We start from the raw sequence: 18,151 nt of genomic DNA, 5'->3' as shown, positions 1-18,151 counted from the left end.
AAAAGGAGAAGACTGGAGTCAAATGAAAGGTGTAGCAGCTGGAAACAAGGAGTCCCAACTAGAGTAGCCCTGCAACTCTCCACAGATGAGGAGAGACTAACTGGGCCCTCACCCAGGCATGTGAGGCTAGTTCTCCCGGCAGGTCCAGAGCAGCGAGGAGGAGCAGCAGAGGCAAAGATCTTCAGTCCCTCAGAAGCCCCAATGATTTTTAAGTCTTAACTGTCTGCTGGGAGATGGCAGCCCTTAAACCCTGGAAAGGACACTGGGAGGGCAGAATTGGGGGTGATCATTTGTGCGTGGGCACACACGATTATGTTCATACACAAGAACAGCAACAGGAAGTTTTAGAAGTTTTTTTTAAAATGGCAGAACTTTTCAACTGAATCAAAAATCACATTGTACAGTAGCTACCTCTGTAGCTGAAGAGTCTTAGCTGTGTTACCCTGGCCCTGCCTTCCGCTTTCTCCCTCCTATTGCTTGTCAAACTTACCTGTTGTGTCTCATCTTATATTTAGATTCTAACCTCTGTGAGGCAAGGGTCATTTTTTAAATTTTAGGTGATTTAGGAGCATAGGTCACTTTCAATGGGATTTGTGGTTCTAAGTCACATACATGCTTTTGAAAAACCTAGCATCCAGGCAGAACCCCACAAAATTAGGGTCTCTCTAGACTGAGGTTTCACAGCAAAGTTTGACAGCTTGATATAAGGAAGAGAGGAAAACATAAGAGGAAAAGGAAGGAGTCCGGCAGTTTCTCCAATTTAGAGACAATTTTCTGTAGAACAAAGCTCTTCTCTATTCCTCAGTCCTACTCTTCCATTTTGATACCAGACATGATGACAACTAGCATCCTTCAAAAATATTTAATGGATTATCAAATTGAAATGCTACCTTCACTTTCCTAGATTTGATCGCTGTCAGTTACCTTACAACTAAGCTTAACTGCCTTTATCTTTTCCACATCAAAAATAAGCCTCCTATTCATAGATTGTAAGAACAGAAGCAACCACTAGATTATCTAGTTTGACTTTCTGTATAACACAGGTCACAGAGTTTCACCCAATTACCCAGTATGGAGGCCAAATTGCTTGTGTTTGGCTAAAATAGATCTTCCAGAAATGCATCTAGTTTTGATTTACACACTCCAAGCGATAGAAAATTCACCACATCCCTGCTTTCCAATGGTTAATTGCCTTCACTGTTAAAAATCTGTGCCTTATTTCTAATTAGAATTTATCTGGCTTTGACTTCTGGCCATAGGTTCTTGTTATGCCATTCTCCACTAAATTAGAGCCCTTTAGTAGCCAGTATTCCTCCATCCATCTCCGAGGCAATGATGTCCTGCTGAGGAGAGGTGATGACACTATTATAAGAGAAGTCTAACAAGCATCTTGTTCACTTGGACACTGACAACAGATTCTACTTACCTTGTTCATGGCCAAAATAAAAGGTAGTTTTGTTTTGTACAGGATACTGAAAGGAGAGAAGAGGAGCAGTCAGAAAAGTCACCTAGACTTCAATAAGATATAGATTAACATCTTTCCACATTAAGCATGAGGCAGATAGGCCTGCATATAAAAACCAAATCCCAAAATTGTGATTTTAGTAGGAAAGGACATTTTACTCTGACCAAATTAAAGTGTAATCTTTCACTCAAATGACTAAGGACCAAAATATAAAAAGGAGGTTATAAGCATCTCTGTAGAACAGCAATTGTCCTGTGTGCATGGCTGAGCTTGACTGATGTTTTTCTATTATTTCAGCTCTACTTGTTATTAACCTTCCTTTTTTCTTTTATTTTGACTCAGGACTTTTAGCATGGTTGAGATGATATTTGTGGACTGATCTATGACCTCAAAATACATACAGATCTGTAGACCCAACTGGACATATTTTTGGATCCATGAACTTTGAGGCATAGTTACTAGAAAGGCTAAGTTCTCTGTTTAGGAATACAGAATTGCTAAACTGCATCAGACCTCAGGTCTACCCAGTTTAATATATTGTCTGATTCTGGCCACTGTTGGAGACACTTCAGAGGATGACATAAGAACAGTGCAGCAGGCTTATGTGGAATAATCTATCCCCCATATAAAACTCATCCTCATCTCTAATACATCTCTACCTCGATATAACACAACCCGATATAACACGAATTTGGATATAGTGCGGCAAAGCAGTGCTCCGGGGGGGGCGGGACGGGGGACACTGCACACTCCGGTGGATCAAAGCAAGTTCAATATAGCACGGTTTCACCTATAACGCGGTAAGTTTTTTTGGCTCCCGAGGACAGCATTATATCGAGGTAGAGGTGTAGTTAGAGATTGGCTTAAGACCAGAAACACAAGGTTTAATATTCCTTTCAAAATTCGTATTGTTATAACAAAAATTTTGAATATTCTTATTAGCCATATAAATAACCAATCCCTTTTTGAATTTTGTTAAATTCTTAGCCTCAATGACTTCCTCTGGCAGTAAGCTACACAGCTTGATTACATATTGCATGAAAAAGTAGCCCTGGAGTGGATATTAGCCAGTTAACCTAAAAGACAAACCAGGCCCCCTAATAAGTCTATGGTTCTCATGTAAGATTTGTTAGAGTTGTCCTTAATAGAATCTGCTTTGTATTCCAGGTTCAGCAACTTCTGTTCACTGTGGTTGGTTTTTATTTCCATTTTAAACAATGTCTTATTTTCAGTCATTATAAGAAAAACTTTTGCAAAAAGGGGAATCTTGCAACATGTTCAGAAAACGGTGGGTGCGACATTCTTTGTACAAAGTATGCCTTGTGAGGTATCATTCTAAAAGTCAATCTGCTAGAGATTAATATGTCGTTGAATTGTATGTGCTATCACTGTATGTGAAGTTATAAAGTTTGGCTATGTATGTGTTACTAAAACATGTTGTGAGGTTGAAAGCACCCACAAGCAGCCTTTCAGGTACAACCGTAAAAAGGCCAAACAATGTTAATGGCTTATTAAGAAAATGCACACAAACACAAGGATTACCCCAGGAACTGTGTACAATAAAAACCTCTCCGAGATAGCAGTACATAATGGGAACTGTTTGACCCAGGTCACAGCAAAAGAGCTTTCCAACAAGTGAATAAAAGATATAAAAGGGAAAAAATGACATCATAAAGGGACCTTGCTCTCCCTACAACAACAACAGCTAAAAATATCTGAGAAATAAAGTCTAAACAGGGAGAAGTTATGGTCCCAGGCCAAGAAAGTGCTAATCCCAGGCTGATGGGTCAGAGGGCTCAGTGGTACCCCAGTTCCAGGTGGCACTCTGGAGGGAAACTCATCACAGTGGGATTCAAGCTCAATCTTTTCCCCACCATACAGGGCCCTCTGCAAAGAGCACACTACCATCAGCTCTCAGGAGCTTTCCCCCGGTACTGTCAGCCCTATTTTCCCTGAGGAATGCAGCTTTCTTGATGGGTCATGAAGGCAGAGAGTTCTGTCTCTGCTATAGCTGAGCCCCAAACTACTGAGGGCCTTGAAGAGGCCTAAACAGAAACTGAATTCGCATTGAAGAAAACAGGACTCAGTGAAGGGTGCAGCATGCCACTGTGATGTGCTCTTGGTGGCTTTTGTAGCTAAGCAGATGGGATCCTGCACAAACTGAACTTTCCTGTATCTGGAACTAAAGAGGAAGACAACATGGAATTTCAAATAACTCCTCCAGGAGGTGATGAATGTGTGAACTGCTGTGGCTACATACTCCTCCAAATGGCAAAGATGAAGCATCCTGACAAGATATCAGTAGATGCAACAATTTCTTTGCCTCTTTGTCCAAGATTACCAGTAATACTCAAACAGCAATGACCTTGACAAAAAGCAGAGCAGATGCCTTTAATGAAAGAACTACTCAGTATCCTGGCTAGCAAACAAAATATTTCTGCCCTCCCACCATTAGCATAGAACACTTGCCTGGGCCGAGTTTGCTCTTCATCAAGATACTGATTTCATCAGACACTCTGGGTACGTTCTCCAGACGTGAGTAAAAGCTCTGTGTAGCTTGAAAGCTTGTCCCTTCCATCAACAGAAACTGGTCCAACAAAAGATATTACCTCACCTATCTTGTCTCTCTCATATCCTGGGACCAACACAGATATAACAACACTGCAAACAATTGATTTCATGTAGCACCTCTCAACCTCTCCAAGAGGTCTCAAATACTGGGGAGAGATATAGGTGGTACTGAGCCTTGTGAAAGTCCACAAGGGATTTTTACTGGTGAGGCGCAGCTGCTTGTCGGAGTTCTCACAGGTCCCGGTTGAGAAGAATGATTGAATCTGTCAGTGTTGCACTGTTTTCTTTGGGTAAAAATACTGTGAGTGAGAGATGAATGGTCAAATCCAATAACTTTGTTCCAATTTAAGGATCTTTTCAAGAAATGTGGGCTCCCTCATTTCTTTGTGAGGATAAGACAGACAGCATTTTGAAAAGATATATATTTGATTTCTGAACCTATGATTTCTTACCTGCAAGCATACAACATGTTAGACATAAAGGTGATAGGGCTGGTGCTGCGAGATGTGTCCATCACATAAACGACAACTGAAGGAAAAGTGGAAGCCTGAAAGAACAGGATAAAACAAGTTTTAGTTAAGTAAAACATGCCATTCTGCAACCACCTTCCCCAGCCAGCCTCACTCTGATGTTGTGCAAAACACACTTACCAGTGCCTCAGTGATGATAGTGCCTGAGGCTGACCAGGTGAACACCTCAATCTGTCCTGGTGTATCAATAAGAACATATCTGTGAAGAAGGCAACCGCCAAAAACAAAGAAAGAATTAGTCAAAAGTAGGGCTGTCAAGAGATTAAAAAAAAAAAGAAAAAAACAACCACGATTAATCACACTGTTAAACAATAGAATACCATTTATTTAAATATTTTTGTATGTTTTCTACATTTTCAAATATATTAATTTCAATTACAACACAGAATACAAAGTGTACAGTGCTCACTTTGTATTTATCTTTTTATTACAAATATTTGCACTGTAAAAAAAAGAAATAGTATATTTAAATTCACTTAAGTACTGTAGTGCAATCTCTTTATAATGAAAGTTGAACTTACACATGTAGAATTATGTACAAATAATAACTGCATTCAAAAATAAAACAATGTAAAACTTTAGAATCTACAAGTCCACTCAGTCCTACTTCAGCCAATCGCTCAGACAAACTAGTTTGGTTACAATTCACAAGAGATGCTGCTGCCCATGTCTTGTCTAGAATGTCACGTGAAAGTTAGAACAGGCATTAGCATGGCACTGTTGTAGCTGGCATTGCAAGATATTTACATGCCAGATGCACTAAAGATTCATGTGTCCCTTTATGCTTCAACCACCATTCCAGAAGACATGTGTTCATGGTGATGACGGGTTCTGCTTGATAACGATCCAAAGCACAGCGGAACGACGCATGTTCATTTTCATCATCTGAGTCAGATGCCACCAGCAAAAGGTTGATTTTCTATTTTGGTGGTTCAGGTTCTGTAGTTTCAACAACAGAGTGTTGCTCTTTTAAGACTTCTGAAAGCATGCACCACACTTCATCCCTCTCAGATTTTGAAAGGCACTTCAGATTCTTAAACCTTGGGTCGAGTGCTGTATCTAGCCTTAGAAATCTCACATTGGTATCGTCTTTGCATTTTGTCAAATCTGCTGTGAAAGTGTTCTTACAATGAATATGTGCTGGGTCATCATCCGAGACTGCTAGAACATGAAATATATGGCAGAATGTGGGTAAAACAGAACAGGAGACATACAATTCTCCCCCAAGGAGTTCTGTCACAAATTTAATTAACACATTTTTTTAAATGAGCACCATTAGCATGGAAGTATGTCCTCTGGAATGGTGGCAGAACATGAAGGGACATATGATTGTTTAGCATATCTGGCACATAAATACCTTGCAACACCGGCTACAAAAGTACCATGCGAACACCTGTTCACACTTTCAGGTGACATTGTAAATAAGAAGCAGTCAGCAGTATCTTCCGTAAATGGAAACAAACTTTTGTCTTAGCAATTGACTGAACAAGAAGTAGGACTGAGTGGACTTGTAGGTTGTAAAGTTTTACATTGGTTACATAACTGCACTCAAAAACAAAAATCTACATTTATAAGTTACACTTCCACGATAAAGAGATTGCACTACAGTACTTGTATGAGGTGAACTGAAAAATACTCTATTTTGTTTCATTTTTACAGTGCAAATATTTATAATAAAAAATAATAAAGTGAGCACTGTACACTTTGTACTCTGTGTTGTAATAGAAATCAATATATTAGAAAATATAGAAAAACATCCAAAATATTGAATAAATCTCAATTGGAATTCTATTGTTTAACACTGCTGTCATAACTATAAAGGGAAGGGTAACAGCCCTCCTGTGTACAATGCTATAAAATCCCTCCTGGCCAGAGACTCCAAAATCCTTTTACCTGTAAAGGGTTAAGAAGCTCAGGTAACCTGGCTGACACCTGACCCAAAGGACCAATAAGGGGACAAGATACTTTCAAATCGTAGGGGGGGGGGGGGGGGGGAAGGTTTTTGTTTGTGCTCTTTGTTTTTGGGGAGAGTTCGCTCTTGGGACTAAGAGGGACCAGACATCAATCCAGGCTCTCCAAATCTTTCTGAACAAGTCTCTCATATTTCAAACTTGTAAGTAAACAGCCAGGCAAGGCGTGTTAGTTTTATCTTTGTTTTCTCAACTTGTAAATGTACCTTTTACTCGGGTGTTTACCTCTGTTTGCTGTAACTTTGAACTTAAGGCTAGAGGGGGATTCCTCTGGGCTCTTTAAGTTTGATTACCCTGTAAAGTTATTTTCCATCCTGATTTTACAGAGATGATTTTTACTTTTTTCTTTAATTAAAAGCCTTCTTTTTAAGAACCTGATTGATTTTCCCGGTTTTTTAGATCCAAGGGGGTTGGATCTTGATCCACCAGGAGTTGGTGGGGGGGGGGGGGGGGGGAGAGGGTTAATTTCTCCTTGTTTTAAGATCCAAGGGGTTTGGATCTGTATTCACCAGGGAATTGGTGAAGAGTCTCTCAAGGCTACCCAGGGAAGGGAATTAGCACATTGGGAGTGGTGGCGGCAGCGGAACAGATCTAAGCTGGTAGTTAAGCTTAGAAGTTTTCATGCAGGCCCCCACATCTGTACCCTAAAGTTCAGAGAGGGGAAGGAGCCTTGACAACTGCGATTAATTTTTTTAATCGCCATTAATTTTTCTGAGTTAATTGTGTGAATTAACTGCAATTAATCAACAGCCCTAGTCAAAAGCACAAGCTTCTGGTAATTAGCCTATCAAAAAGATGGGGACAGATCATGTTAATTTCAGTTACAGCTCAGGGAGATTTCTCCGAAAGTGTTCCGAGACTTAGGGCTTGTCTACACTGGCACATTTCTGCACAGTAAAGCAGCTTTTTGCCTCAAATGACTGCTCTGCTCATTGTTTTGAGTTCGGCTGCCATGGAGACTTACACCCCTCCCCGTTCAAAGCACCATTTCTGACAGTTATTGCTCCAAAGCAAGCCATTAATGTGGAATGCGTGCTGTTGAACATGAGGGAGGGAGGGAAGGAGGGAGGCAGGCAAGTGCTGATGTTGGGGGTTTTCCCCTCCCCCAGGACTGGCTGCTTCCTGTCGCTGTCTGAACTTACAAGACACCATGCTGACACACAGGAGAGAGAGATCACTTGATCATTGCCTGTTAGGTCCACTCCCTCTGGGGCACCTGGCATTGGCCACTGTCGGTAGACAGGATACTGGGCTAGATGGACCTTTGGTCTGACCCGGTACGGCCGTTCTTATGTACACTCTATCCCCCAAAACATCCTGTCTCTCTTCTCCCCTACATACACACACTCCCTGTCTCACATTCCCCCCTGCCCCTTCAGTTGAAAAGAAGTTGGCAATGTAGTAGGATGCCCATGTGTCACGGAGTCACCGGGCGATGCTCTGGAACTACTCCATATGAAGCCAGTCAGGACTCTGGGGGAGCCTCCTCTCTCTGAGCATACTGTCTCCAGGGCAAGAAGCTTACACAGCTTCGACCTTCCTGGGTCTGACCTTGGAGCATTCAGCATCCCCCTTTCACATGGTGCACTTCCCACAGCAAGTCCGCACCGGCAGGGCTCCCGGGGAAGCCAGAGGGCCTGCACCCCAACTCCGCAGTCAGATGTGACTCTCAGCCAGCATAAAACAGAAGGTTTATTCGTAGACAGGACCACATCGTAGAACAGAGCTTCCTATTACAGACATCAGTGACTTTCAGCCAAGTCCATCTTGGGAATCCTGGGCCAGATGCCCTGGATTCCCCCTCTTCCAGTTCCCCCAAGCAGACTGCCAGCCTCCAGCCTCTCCTCCTTCTCTCGCTTCCCAGGCCAAAAGTATCACCTGGTCGCACCCCCATCCTGGGTCTCGGGTTACATAGCTGCAAATAGCTGGGCAGTCTCACCTGCCCTGAGAGCCTCAGCAAAAATCACACACCCAATTCCCACCACCAAAGTATTGGTGGAGTACACAGGGAAACTAAGGTACACACAGTATTAGTATAGGACAGTAAGACTCACATGCAACATAGCAAGATGAATTAAACCCCACTTCATCACATCATGGAACAATGGGATTGGGAAACCTGCATCATGTGATGCTGTGCTTGCCCCATGAGGCATTGCAAACCCTTCACAAAGCACCCTGCGGCCTGTGCACAGTGGGATAACTACCACAATGCACTGCTCTCTTTGCCTTTGCAAGAGCTGCTAATGTGGATGCGCTCCACCATCACAAGGAGCACAGCATGAACACGCAACAGCGGTTTAATTCCAGCGTTTTATTAAAAGTGGTGCAACTTGTGGCGCAAGAAACTTGCCAGTGTAGATATACCCTTAGGAAAGGACCTAAAAATCTCCTGCACTGAAGGTGTCAGCAAAAGATCATTACTGTTCAAAAGCATCAACATAACAGCTACTTAGACTGTAAGCTCTTTAGAACAAAAACTGATTCCCTGTGTTTACACATCACGTAGAACAATGGGGCTTATATGAATTGTATTAAGGGAGCTTTGCAATCAACAGACCCATCTTCTACCAACTTCAAACTGTTAACATTTGGACTATATCACAGAGGACATTAATTTAATTATCCATCAAATTCCAAGTCTTCTGTTTAGATATCATCAATATTGAGGCTAAGGGAAAACCAACAAGCAGGTGGCACTGAACTCCCCCCACCCCCACCACACATCACATGGACCTTACAGAAGAAAAATAGATAAAATTACCAGTCTTGTACTGGGAAAGCACAAGAGAGGGGTGAGACCAGGAGAATGAGTCTCCAAATTATTCTGCTCTGGTTACTGGAAGCTTGTGGTTCTGCTTCCAGCTGTAGCTCTTTTCTCAAGCACCACACACCTAAGTAGCAGACAGTTCCTGCACCTGGATATGTACAACTCTTTCCCAGGATAAGACTGGTAATTTCAGACAGCTTTGCTCAAGTAAAGACCCTGTACTGGAACTCTTTCAAATGGCTTTCCTAGAGGGATTTCAGAATAGTATATTTTTTTGGAATTTACTCACTGAGATGTGTTCTGTCGCTTTTCAATAAACTTCATCACCTGATTGGAAAGAAAAGAAATCAATAGGTTTTTTATTTAGACCCATTACAAAGCAAAGACTATGCCCTTTTATAAGAGATAAACTTTAACTTCAAATTATTTTTTTTGGACTATATATGTACACCAAGGAATGCTAAAGTTAAAAACCCAAGCATTTAAAAAAATATCCAATTTCTCTTAATAGTTAATTTCTATAAGTACTCAATCATTGCATATACTAAAATCAACCTTAACTCTGCCCATATCCTGATTAGAGAAATTGTACAAGGAAGGCAATAATTTTCCACTCTTCATTAAGAGTTTCATCTTGTATGATGTGGTTTGGTTCAATGCCTCCTCGAAGGTCCTTGGCATTTCACTAAATCAGGCCCTGTGATTCCAGATGGAAGCCAGTTTTCAAGTGTCATTAGATAGAGCTAGCAAGTCTCCATATACAAGCCTCAGATGCCCAGAAATCAGAGCACATACATGAAAAGGACAGAAATCAGCATAGTGTCAAAGAACACATAATATCAAAGACAAGTATGTATGAAAAATTACACAATTGATGTTCTGTGGTGCACATTTTCTATACTCTACACACAATGAGAAGCTGGCATCTCTACGGGAGTAGAGCTAAGGCAGACTGGAACCTCCACATTTTCAAAAGTTTGGGTTTCTTGTATCTTTAGTCTTAACTCTGAATATCCTGGGTTTCTAAATGTTAGAGTTAAAATGTACCCAACATTCTGGAAAGGTAATAACTCAAACCACTGATATATGTCTGCAAACTTAACTTCATCTTAACGAAGTTCATTGTGATATAGCAACATCTTAAATATCTTTAACTTAAAGGTAGTATTTTGTTGGAGGTTAAAAAAAATTTCAAAAAAAATTCAAGGCTTAGGAGTGCCACCATATATCCTGGCTCTTGCTAGACCACACAGCCATATGAAGCTAATGAGCTGCAGTTTCCCCAATTTTCCTCTGCATCATATTGCTTTGTAGAGTTTATATACGAACTGCAGTGTTTTCATTTCTCCTGTTTTTCTTACTCTGCATAGAATTTATGAAGTACTTGTCAAACCATTCAAACTTCATACAGCAACTATTTCTTTACTAAATAAAGACAATTTTTGTTTTATTAGCCTATGTTCCAGATATTAATCATGTTTAACTGTAGTACTGTAAACATTCAAAACTTCACATTGTTTTAGCTACAGGATTCAAAGATTCTTCAAGGAAATTTTTGAAAATGGTAGAATTTTTAAGCAAACTTAAAAATGGCTAGGTGAATTGCCTTCAAACATCCAAAAAAATAATTTAAAAAGGAAGTAAGCACAAAAATACATTTCCCAAGTAAAGTTACAAGATAAGAGAATACAGGGCTTCGACTGTCTGCTGCTCTGTTTGCACAGTGCCTAGCATTATGAGCTCCCATTCTTGGTTGGTACTTTAGCACTACCATAATAAACACGATTAATAATAATCATAATAATCAGGGGACATGGCTGCAAACTCAGCTATAACCTCTCCATAACGTTTCCCCCCTCCCACTTTAAACCAGGTCATCAAAAGTTAGGGAGAAACACATCGCTGGCAGTATTGCTGCTTTCTATTTGCCAAGTGGAGCAGGCAGAGGTGTCATTTGTTTGCACCCTTCCACTCTGTATCCGAGACATTTTACTCTCACAGCAGCAAATCCCTGGATCAAACTCAATTTAATATTACTCAGTCAATTTACTAGATGTGTGGTTCAATACAGTAGACTGCACTTCCCCTGCCTCAAAGCAATTACTTTTTATGGCAGCTTCTAACTTTTCTTCTCAGTGAAAATATGCGCTCTGCAAGTCCACATGTGGAAGAATGGGAAACTGGATTGTAAGTTACGTGCTGCCTCTTACTAACATACAGCACAGCCTCATATAATAAGCACAAAGAGCTTGGTACCTGATCAAATCTTGTGGCAAAGAGATTGAGAGAAGTCACTATTCCACCATTTGGGCCCAGACCATATCTGGGCACACAGCTCAGGAAAGCAGGTTATAGAAATGTTAATAGGCTTTTTTCCCAAACCTGGTACTACTTGCTTGTTTACATAGGTGTCTGGCATACTCTTGGACGAACAGTAACAAGTAAGAGACAAAGCCCCGGCCCTGGAGAGTTTACAATCTAATTTCCTAGGTGATGCAACCAATAAACGATAGTAAAGGACAGTGTTTTCATTAGTACATTGTAAAGAACTTTACATCATTACCCCATTTTTCATATGGGAAACTGAGATACAGAGCAGTGAAGTCACTTGCCCAACATCACCCACCAGAGCAATGATTTGTCCCAGTCAAGTGGCCTCTTCATTAGGCCACACACTTGCTATGCATTTCTGTAGCAGGGTGCTGATGCAAAAGCACCTAATTAGCCCCTGCCCAGTCAGCTCCAATCAGGGGAAACAGATTGGGGCTGATGGAAAAGGCCTGATGCCAGCCTGAGGATTGGCAACACCTGCTGGCCTGACAAGCCAAGGGCTATAAAGACTGGGAGGGAGCCAGAAGGCAGGGGGCAGCCAGGGAGAAGTCAGTTAGGGAGGGAACTGGAGGCCTCCTAGCTGAAGGCTGGCTCTGCCTGTAAAGGAGGAGATTAATCCTGTAAAACTTGTACATAGATGGACACTGGTGGTGGGACGAAGTTAATAAAGACATGGGTGTTGCACAACCCTGAAGCCTCTCTGAGCCTTATTGGGGAGGGCAAGTGGGCCCCAGGAAGAGGGGCAGGTTGTGCACCCTGTTACAGTTTCCTAACCACTCTGTCCATTTTGTTACAGTGGAATGGGGATAATGGCCATGCTTAGAAATGTTCGAAGTGTGTAGCTGCTAACAGGGTCAGTCAGAGAAATCTTGTACATGGTCTATGTCCCAAAATCTTAACAGTTGTTACATCATTGTTACAGTAATTTTAAGCATTCAAAGTCTCTCTCTCTCCTTCTCCAAGCTCTCCCCAACCATTCCCTGAAACATTTTGCCTTCCCACTGGTTCCAGCTCACTCTGCCCTTCCCATGCCATTAATTAACACTGAAGAAGCCATTACCATGCAAGAACTTGCTTCTTTAAAAGGGACCAGACATCAATCCAGGTTCTCCACATCTTTCTAAACAAGTCTCTCCTATTTCAAACTTCTAAGTAAATAGCCAGGCAAGGCGTGTTAGTTTTCCTTTGTTTTCTCAACTTGTAAATGTACCTTTTACTAAAGTGTTTATCTTTGTTTGCTGTACTTTAAACCTAAAACTAGAGGGGAGTCCTCTGAGCTCTTTAAGTTTAATTACCCTGTAAGGTTAATTTCCATACTAATTTTACAAAGATGATTTTTACTTTTTTTCTTTAATTAAAAGCCTTCTTTTTAAAAACCTGATTGATTTTTCCTTGTTTTTAAGATCCAAGGGGTTTGGATCTTGATTCACCAGGAGTTGGTGGGAGGAAGGAGGGGGGATGGTTAATTTCTCCTTGTTTTAGATTCCAAGGGGATTAGATCTGTGTTCACCAGGAGTTGGTGGGAGGAAGGAGGGGGGATGGTTAATTTCTCCTTGTTTTAAACCCGTCTCGTTTTCCCCAGGTTCCTTCCAAGTGGGCCACCTCCTCACCCGAGCCCCTCATCTCTTCCCATTCCACCCATCCCCATTTATGTCCTTCCCCATAATCACCCCCAAACCTTTCCCCCGTTCCCCCTCCCAGCAAGCATCTATAGGTCTTTTTTTCATTCAAATATACTTTGATTACATTCCCTCCAAAATGAAAAAAAAAAAAAAACCTGAAATAATTAGATTTTAGCAAAATGCCTTCAGATCTTTTTGAGTTTTCTGGCCTACACTGAACTCAAATTGACACTGGCTGAGTGGTTTGGGATTAAAGACTACTGCTTATCCCTTTGAGGTGCAGTAAAATTTTCCTTGTTTCAAACCCCTTTTGCTCCTCGGTCCACATGTGTTCAGCATAACCCATTCAGTTCATGCGCATTAGGCACATGCTTACAATGAGAGCTAAATGCTGTGATTTTTTGGTCCCCCAAAAGGCTAGGGGTATCATGCACTCGGCGGAGGTAACTCCTGAGTGACTGAGATCCTGGTGTTATGATCTCAGCTCTAGTTTGATCCTTATCTGTATGCAAATATACAATAGTGGAATTCATGAACCCTAAAATCTGTTTTTGTTTTTTGGGGTGGGGGGGGAAGCTGTAGGTGAGGAACCACTTTGTGAAATGACCAAAAATCTGGATCACTAACCCTGTCCCACGCCCTAATGAGGCACAAAAATTTTCAAGGCTATTCAAGTAATAGTGCAGATTTTAGAGCACTTGAGTCAAACTTCAAACTGAAAGCTAGTATAAAAGTTAACTCTAGCAGACCTGGCAGTCCGCTATACTGTACGCTACAAGCATTAACCCTTTAACTCATCGATACCTACACTATTTCATAACACCATTCTTCCCAGAGATCAAATATCCATAATAAAAGATCAGGCAAATAATAAAAAGCCCATCAAGTCAGGTGTTCAGTCTCCAACAATGGTCAATGTTGGATGCTGCAGAGACAGCTATAACCCTCTCCTTGCACCTAAATCCCAATTTCCATTTGAAGAACATAACATAAGAACGGTCATACTGGGTCAGACCAAAGGTCCATCTAGCCCAGTATCTTGTCTTCCGACAGTGGCCAATACCAGGTGCTCCAGAGGGAATGAACAGAACAGACAATCATCAAGTGATCTATCCCGTTGCCCATTCCCAGCTTTTGGCAAACAGAGGCTAGGGTCACCATCCCTGTCCATCCTGGCTAATAGCCATTGATGGACCTATCCTCCATTAATTTATCTAGTTCTGTTATAGCCTTGGCCTACATCCTCTGGCAAGGAGTTCCACAGGTTGACTGTGCGTTGTGTGAAAAAATACTTCCTCTTGTTTGTTTTAAGCCTGTTGCCTATTAATTTCATTTGGTGACCCTAGTTCTTGTGTTAAGCAAACAACACTTCCTTATTTACTTTCTCCACACCAGTCATGATTTTACAGACATCTATCATATCCCCCCTCACTCATCTCTTTTCCAAGATGAAGAGTCCCATTCTTATTAATCTCTTTCATATGGAAGCTGTTCCACACCCCTTATAATTTTTTTCGTCTTTTTCTGAACCTATTCCACCACAGGAGCACCAACAAGCAAACCAAAGCCCTTGTTTTCCAACCTACCCAGGCAAACCAGTATCCTGGCTTAAATTTTCACTGTGTCTGGCTACATTTTACCCACGAGCAACCCCAAACTCCAACCCTCTCTGTTTTCCTCAGTGTACAGAGATGGTATCTGTGTCTGTAGGAGTTGAGTACGCAGAGGTGACCTTAGGCAAAGGAAAAGGATACTGTTTCATGACTTCTTTGTACTTCACTGTGTCTCTGATATCTAGAAAAGAATAAAGTGATAAAGTCACAACTGAATGAATTATAGTAATGTGATGAGAGAGAAAGACAGCTCCCCAGGTGTAAGCATTCCCCCTTCCCTCCCTGCCTCAATGAAGGCAGCCAGTACAGGTGGGACTATTTCACAGAGGACTTTAATGCTTCATCAACACTAGACACCCCCACCATACTTGTAAAACATCACATCGATACACAAGACCTCCAAATAATTTACATGTTTGACAATCACTGTTTGGATTAGATTTGCTTTCAGCAGGGCTAGATCCAGATATGATGGTGAACAGAACATGTGCATTTATCTGGACAGTGAGGGATCCAACACTCTTGAGAGCTGTAAAGCAGGGTTCTCAAAATTCATTGCACTGTAACCCCCTTCTGACAACAAAAACTACTACACAACACCAGGAGGAGGAACTGAAGCTTGAGCCCAACCAAGTTCCACCCCCACCAGGGTGAGGGACAAAGCCCAGAGGTTTCAGCCGCCGGCAGGGGGACTGTAACCTGAGCCCCAGTGCCCAGGGCTGAAGTCCTAGAGTTTTGGCTTCAGCCCCGGGCAGTGGGGCTCGGGCATCGGCTTTAGCCCCAGACCCCAGAAAGTCTAAGCCAGTCCTGGTGACTCCATTAAAACGGGGTCCCGACCCACAGTTTGAGAACCGCTGCTGTAAAGCAATAATTTATATTTCTCTAATGCACTGTTTGCTTGTAATCCTCTAAATCCACGCCTCATCTAGCATTGCAAACCCTTCGCTATCAACACTCCCTCCCTTTGCCCACTATGTTTCTCAATCTCGTCTTCTAACCTCTTTTCATTTTTCAGCCACCCCTCTGGACTCTCCTGTTCACAATCTTTTGTTACCACAATATCATCCCTTCCCCATTTCACAAAAATATAGGAATTACCAGGATGGATCAGACCAGTAGTTTATTTTAGTCCAGTCACCCACATCTGCCTGCCGTCAATGCCAGATACTTTACAGAAAGATACATGACACCCCATAGTTGACAGTTATGGAATAATATGCACAGGGGGAAGTTTCTTCCTAACTTCAGGCAGCTGGTGGTTTTATGCCCTGAAGTAGGAAAGTTTCCATCCCTTTTTAGTCCTAGTGTGATTTTGAATGTGCAAATTATTCATATAGATATAATCCTTTTTTGAATGAATCCTAACCTATTTAACTCTTTGACACAAAATATTATTGAGGCTATATGCTGTGCAGAAAGTAAAAGTTAAACCCCAAGAGCCACCCAAAAATTTACTTTTTAAATAAGTAAATATGATACAACACAATCGGTCAAGACACAACAATCTAAGCAGCCACTTGCTTTCACTGTAACCATGGGCATCCTCCCCCATCCACCTACACTTTTGATTTTTTTTTCTTTAATAACTTACGTGGGTTTTTTGGTTCACTTAAGTCTATTTAGATTTTAAATTCTTCAGGTCAGCAACATCTATTATATCTCTGGAATGTGCCTGCCCAGTTCTGAGTGCTATGGAAACAACATCTAGTCCACATGCCTAACCTAGAACATGGCTGTTCCCAGTGATTAAAACAGACTGGGATAGAAGGGAGAGCCAAACCAGGAAAAGGAAGTCTGAAAGCTTCACTCCCTTACACTGTAGAGGGCAACCTGGGACTAAAGTATCCTCCAATACTCTGTTTAGTCCAATCTGAATATCACAAATGAAGGGAATACCAAACTCTGAAATAACCTCCCCTCATCAAGTGCTTCTTGATAGGCAGTTTATATTTTTTGCTTTTCCAGTTTCAAAGTTGAAAATCTTGTTCACTCATTTGTCTCCTTCTGCAATTCCTTCCACGCCACCCCTTAAAAATAGAATGCTCTTCTCTGGACTATTCTGAAAGGGTATTAGTTTTGTCCTTCAGCTTCCTCCATCAAGACTCCTTCTGTGATGCACAAAGGAAGTCACGAGTTGAAAATGGCTAAACTAAGTGGCAACTACCAATAGCTAATATTTATAAATAAAAGAAAGCTTTCAAATGCTTCAGAACCACCTCATATTACTACTACTCTTGTCCTTCATTCCTCATTCTCTCCATTGTTTGTTACAGCTTCTTCCAAACTAGACAGCAAACTTTCCAAATCAGGGGCTGTTTACCGGAGCATCAGTACCATGCCCAGAACAATGGGCTCCAATCCTAATTAGAGCCTTTAGTTGCTAGTGCAAGGCAAAAAAAATAAACAAACCCTTTTCTCCCTAGTTATACCCCGTTAGTCTACCCAAATGAACCCCCGCATTAGCATTCAGATTCTTCCAACATGAGATACAACCCACCTAGCCAACTACCTCACAGCATCCAACTTCCCATTTCTGAACAAAGATATACAAAAAATACAAAAGTATTGAGAATACAGTGAATTACATATCTAGTAAGTTTTGTATCTATGTTTTTAACTAGCAAACTCAGTATTAATCACAACCTGCCTACAACCCAGAGCCCTCTCAAACAGGACCAGGCACAGAGACAGCACTACTAGATAAATCTTTCATGGGTAAGGGAAAAAGAGAAAGAGCTCATTCTGCTCAACCCTCAACTGCATGGGACATGATGAACTACGAGGTGTTAGACTTGCCTTAGAAACGTGACTGGGAAGAACAAATAGGCTCAGTAGTCAGAGGAGCTGTATATTAAACCCGCAATTACTAGCCCTGACTCAGCACTTCCTATAACAGGGCTGCATGAAAGGGCATCTGCCCCTCGAGGGAGCGGGCGCAGCGCGAGCTACTCACCGATGTTGGCGGGAAAGGGAAGCTCGTGCACAGCAGGGTCCAGGTTGATGACGTAGGGCGGGGAATTCTGGCTGTGCAAATGGGCCGTGAGCCTCTGCGGAGAAGAGGGAGAAATTAGAGGAAAGGAGGAGACCTCTCTCTCTTCCCTCCCCCCGCAGACACCGGCCCTCCCCCGGCCCGGGAGGGGCCCTCCCCGGGTCTCCTCTCGTCACCTGCACCAGGGTGGTTTTCCCAGAGCCCGCCATGCCCAGCACCAGCACGCACACCGGCGGGGCCGGAGACTCGGAGCCGGCTCCCGCCCGCGCCACCTCTGCCGCCGCCGCCAT

The 18,151-nt window shown here is 42.1% G+C and overlaps 1 protein-coding gene across 1 annotated transcript in view; it reads right to left on the bottom strand.

Annotated features, from left to right (window-relative positions):
• Nucleotides 1-18,151, bottom strand: part of GPN1 (GPN-loop GTPase 1) — an 84,287-nt gene extending 66,136 nt beyond the window's left edge. The window contains exons 1-8 of the mRNA XM_054022925.1: nucleotides 18,038-18,151; nucleotides 17,826-17,919; nucleotides 15,014-15,053; nucleotides 11,563-11,629; nucleotides 9,596-9,633; nucleotides 4,687-4,765; nucleotides 4,489-4,583; nucleotides 1,427-1,472 (exon numbers count right to left, since the gene is read on the bottom strand). Coding sequence (XP_053878900.1) covers nucleotides 1,427-1,472; nucleotides 4,489-4,583; nucleotides 4,687-4,765; nucleotides 9,596-9,633; nucleotides 11,563-11,629; nucleotides 15,014-15,053; nucleotides 17,826-17,919; nucleotides 18,038-18,151 — 573 coding nt within the window. The remainder of the gene's footprint in view (nucleotides 1-1,426; nucleotides 1,473-4,488; nucleotides 4,584-4,686; nucleotides 4,766-9,595; nucleotides 9,634-11,562; nucleotides 11,630-15,013; nucleotides 15,054-17,825; nucleotides 17,920-18,037) is intronic.

The sequence above is a fragment of the Malaclemys terrapin genome, chromosome 3, assembly GCF_027887155.1.
Source record: "Malaclemys terrapin pileata isolate rMalTer1 chromosome 3, rMalTer1.hap1, whole genome shotgun sequence".
In the NCBI taxonomy this organism is placed as follows: Eukaryota; Metazoa; Chordata; order Testudines; family Emydidae; genus Malaclemys; species Malaclemys terrapin.
The sequence above is the reverse complement of the archived record's forward strand: the minus strand, read 5'-3'. Positions and strand labels throughout refer to the sequence as shown.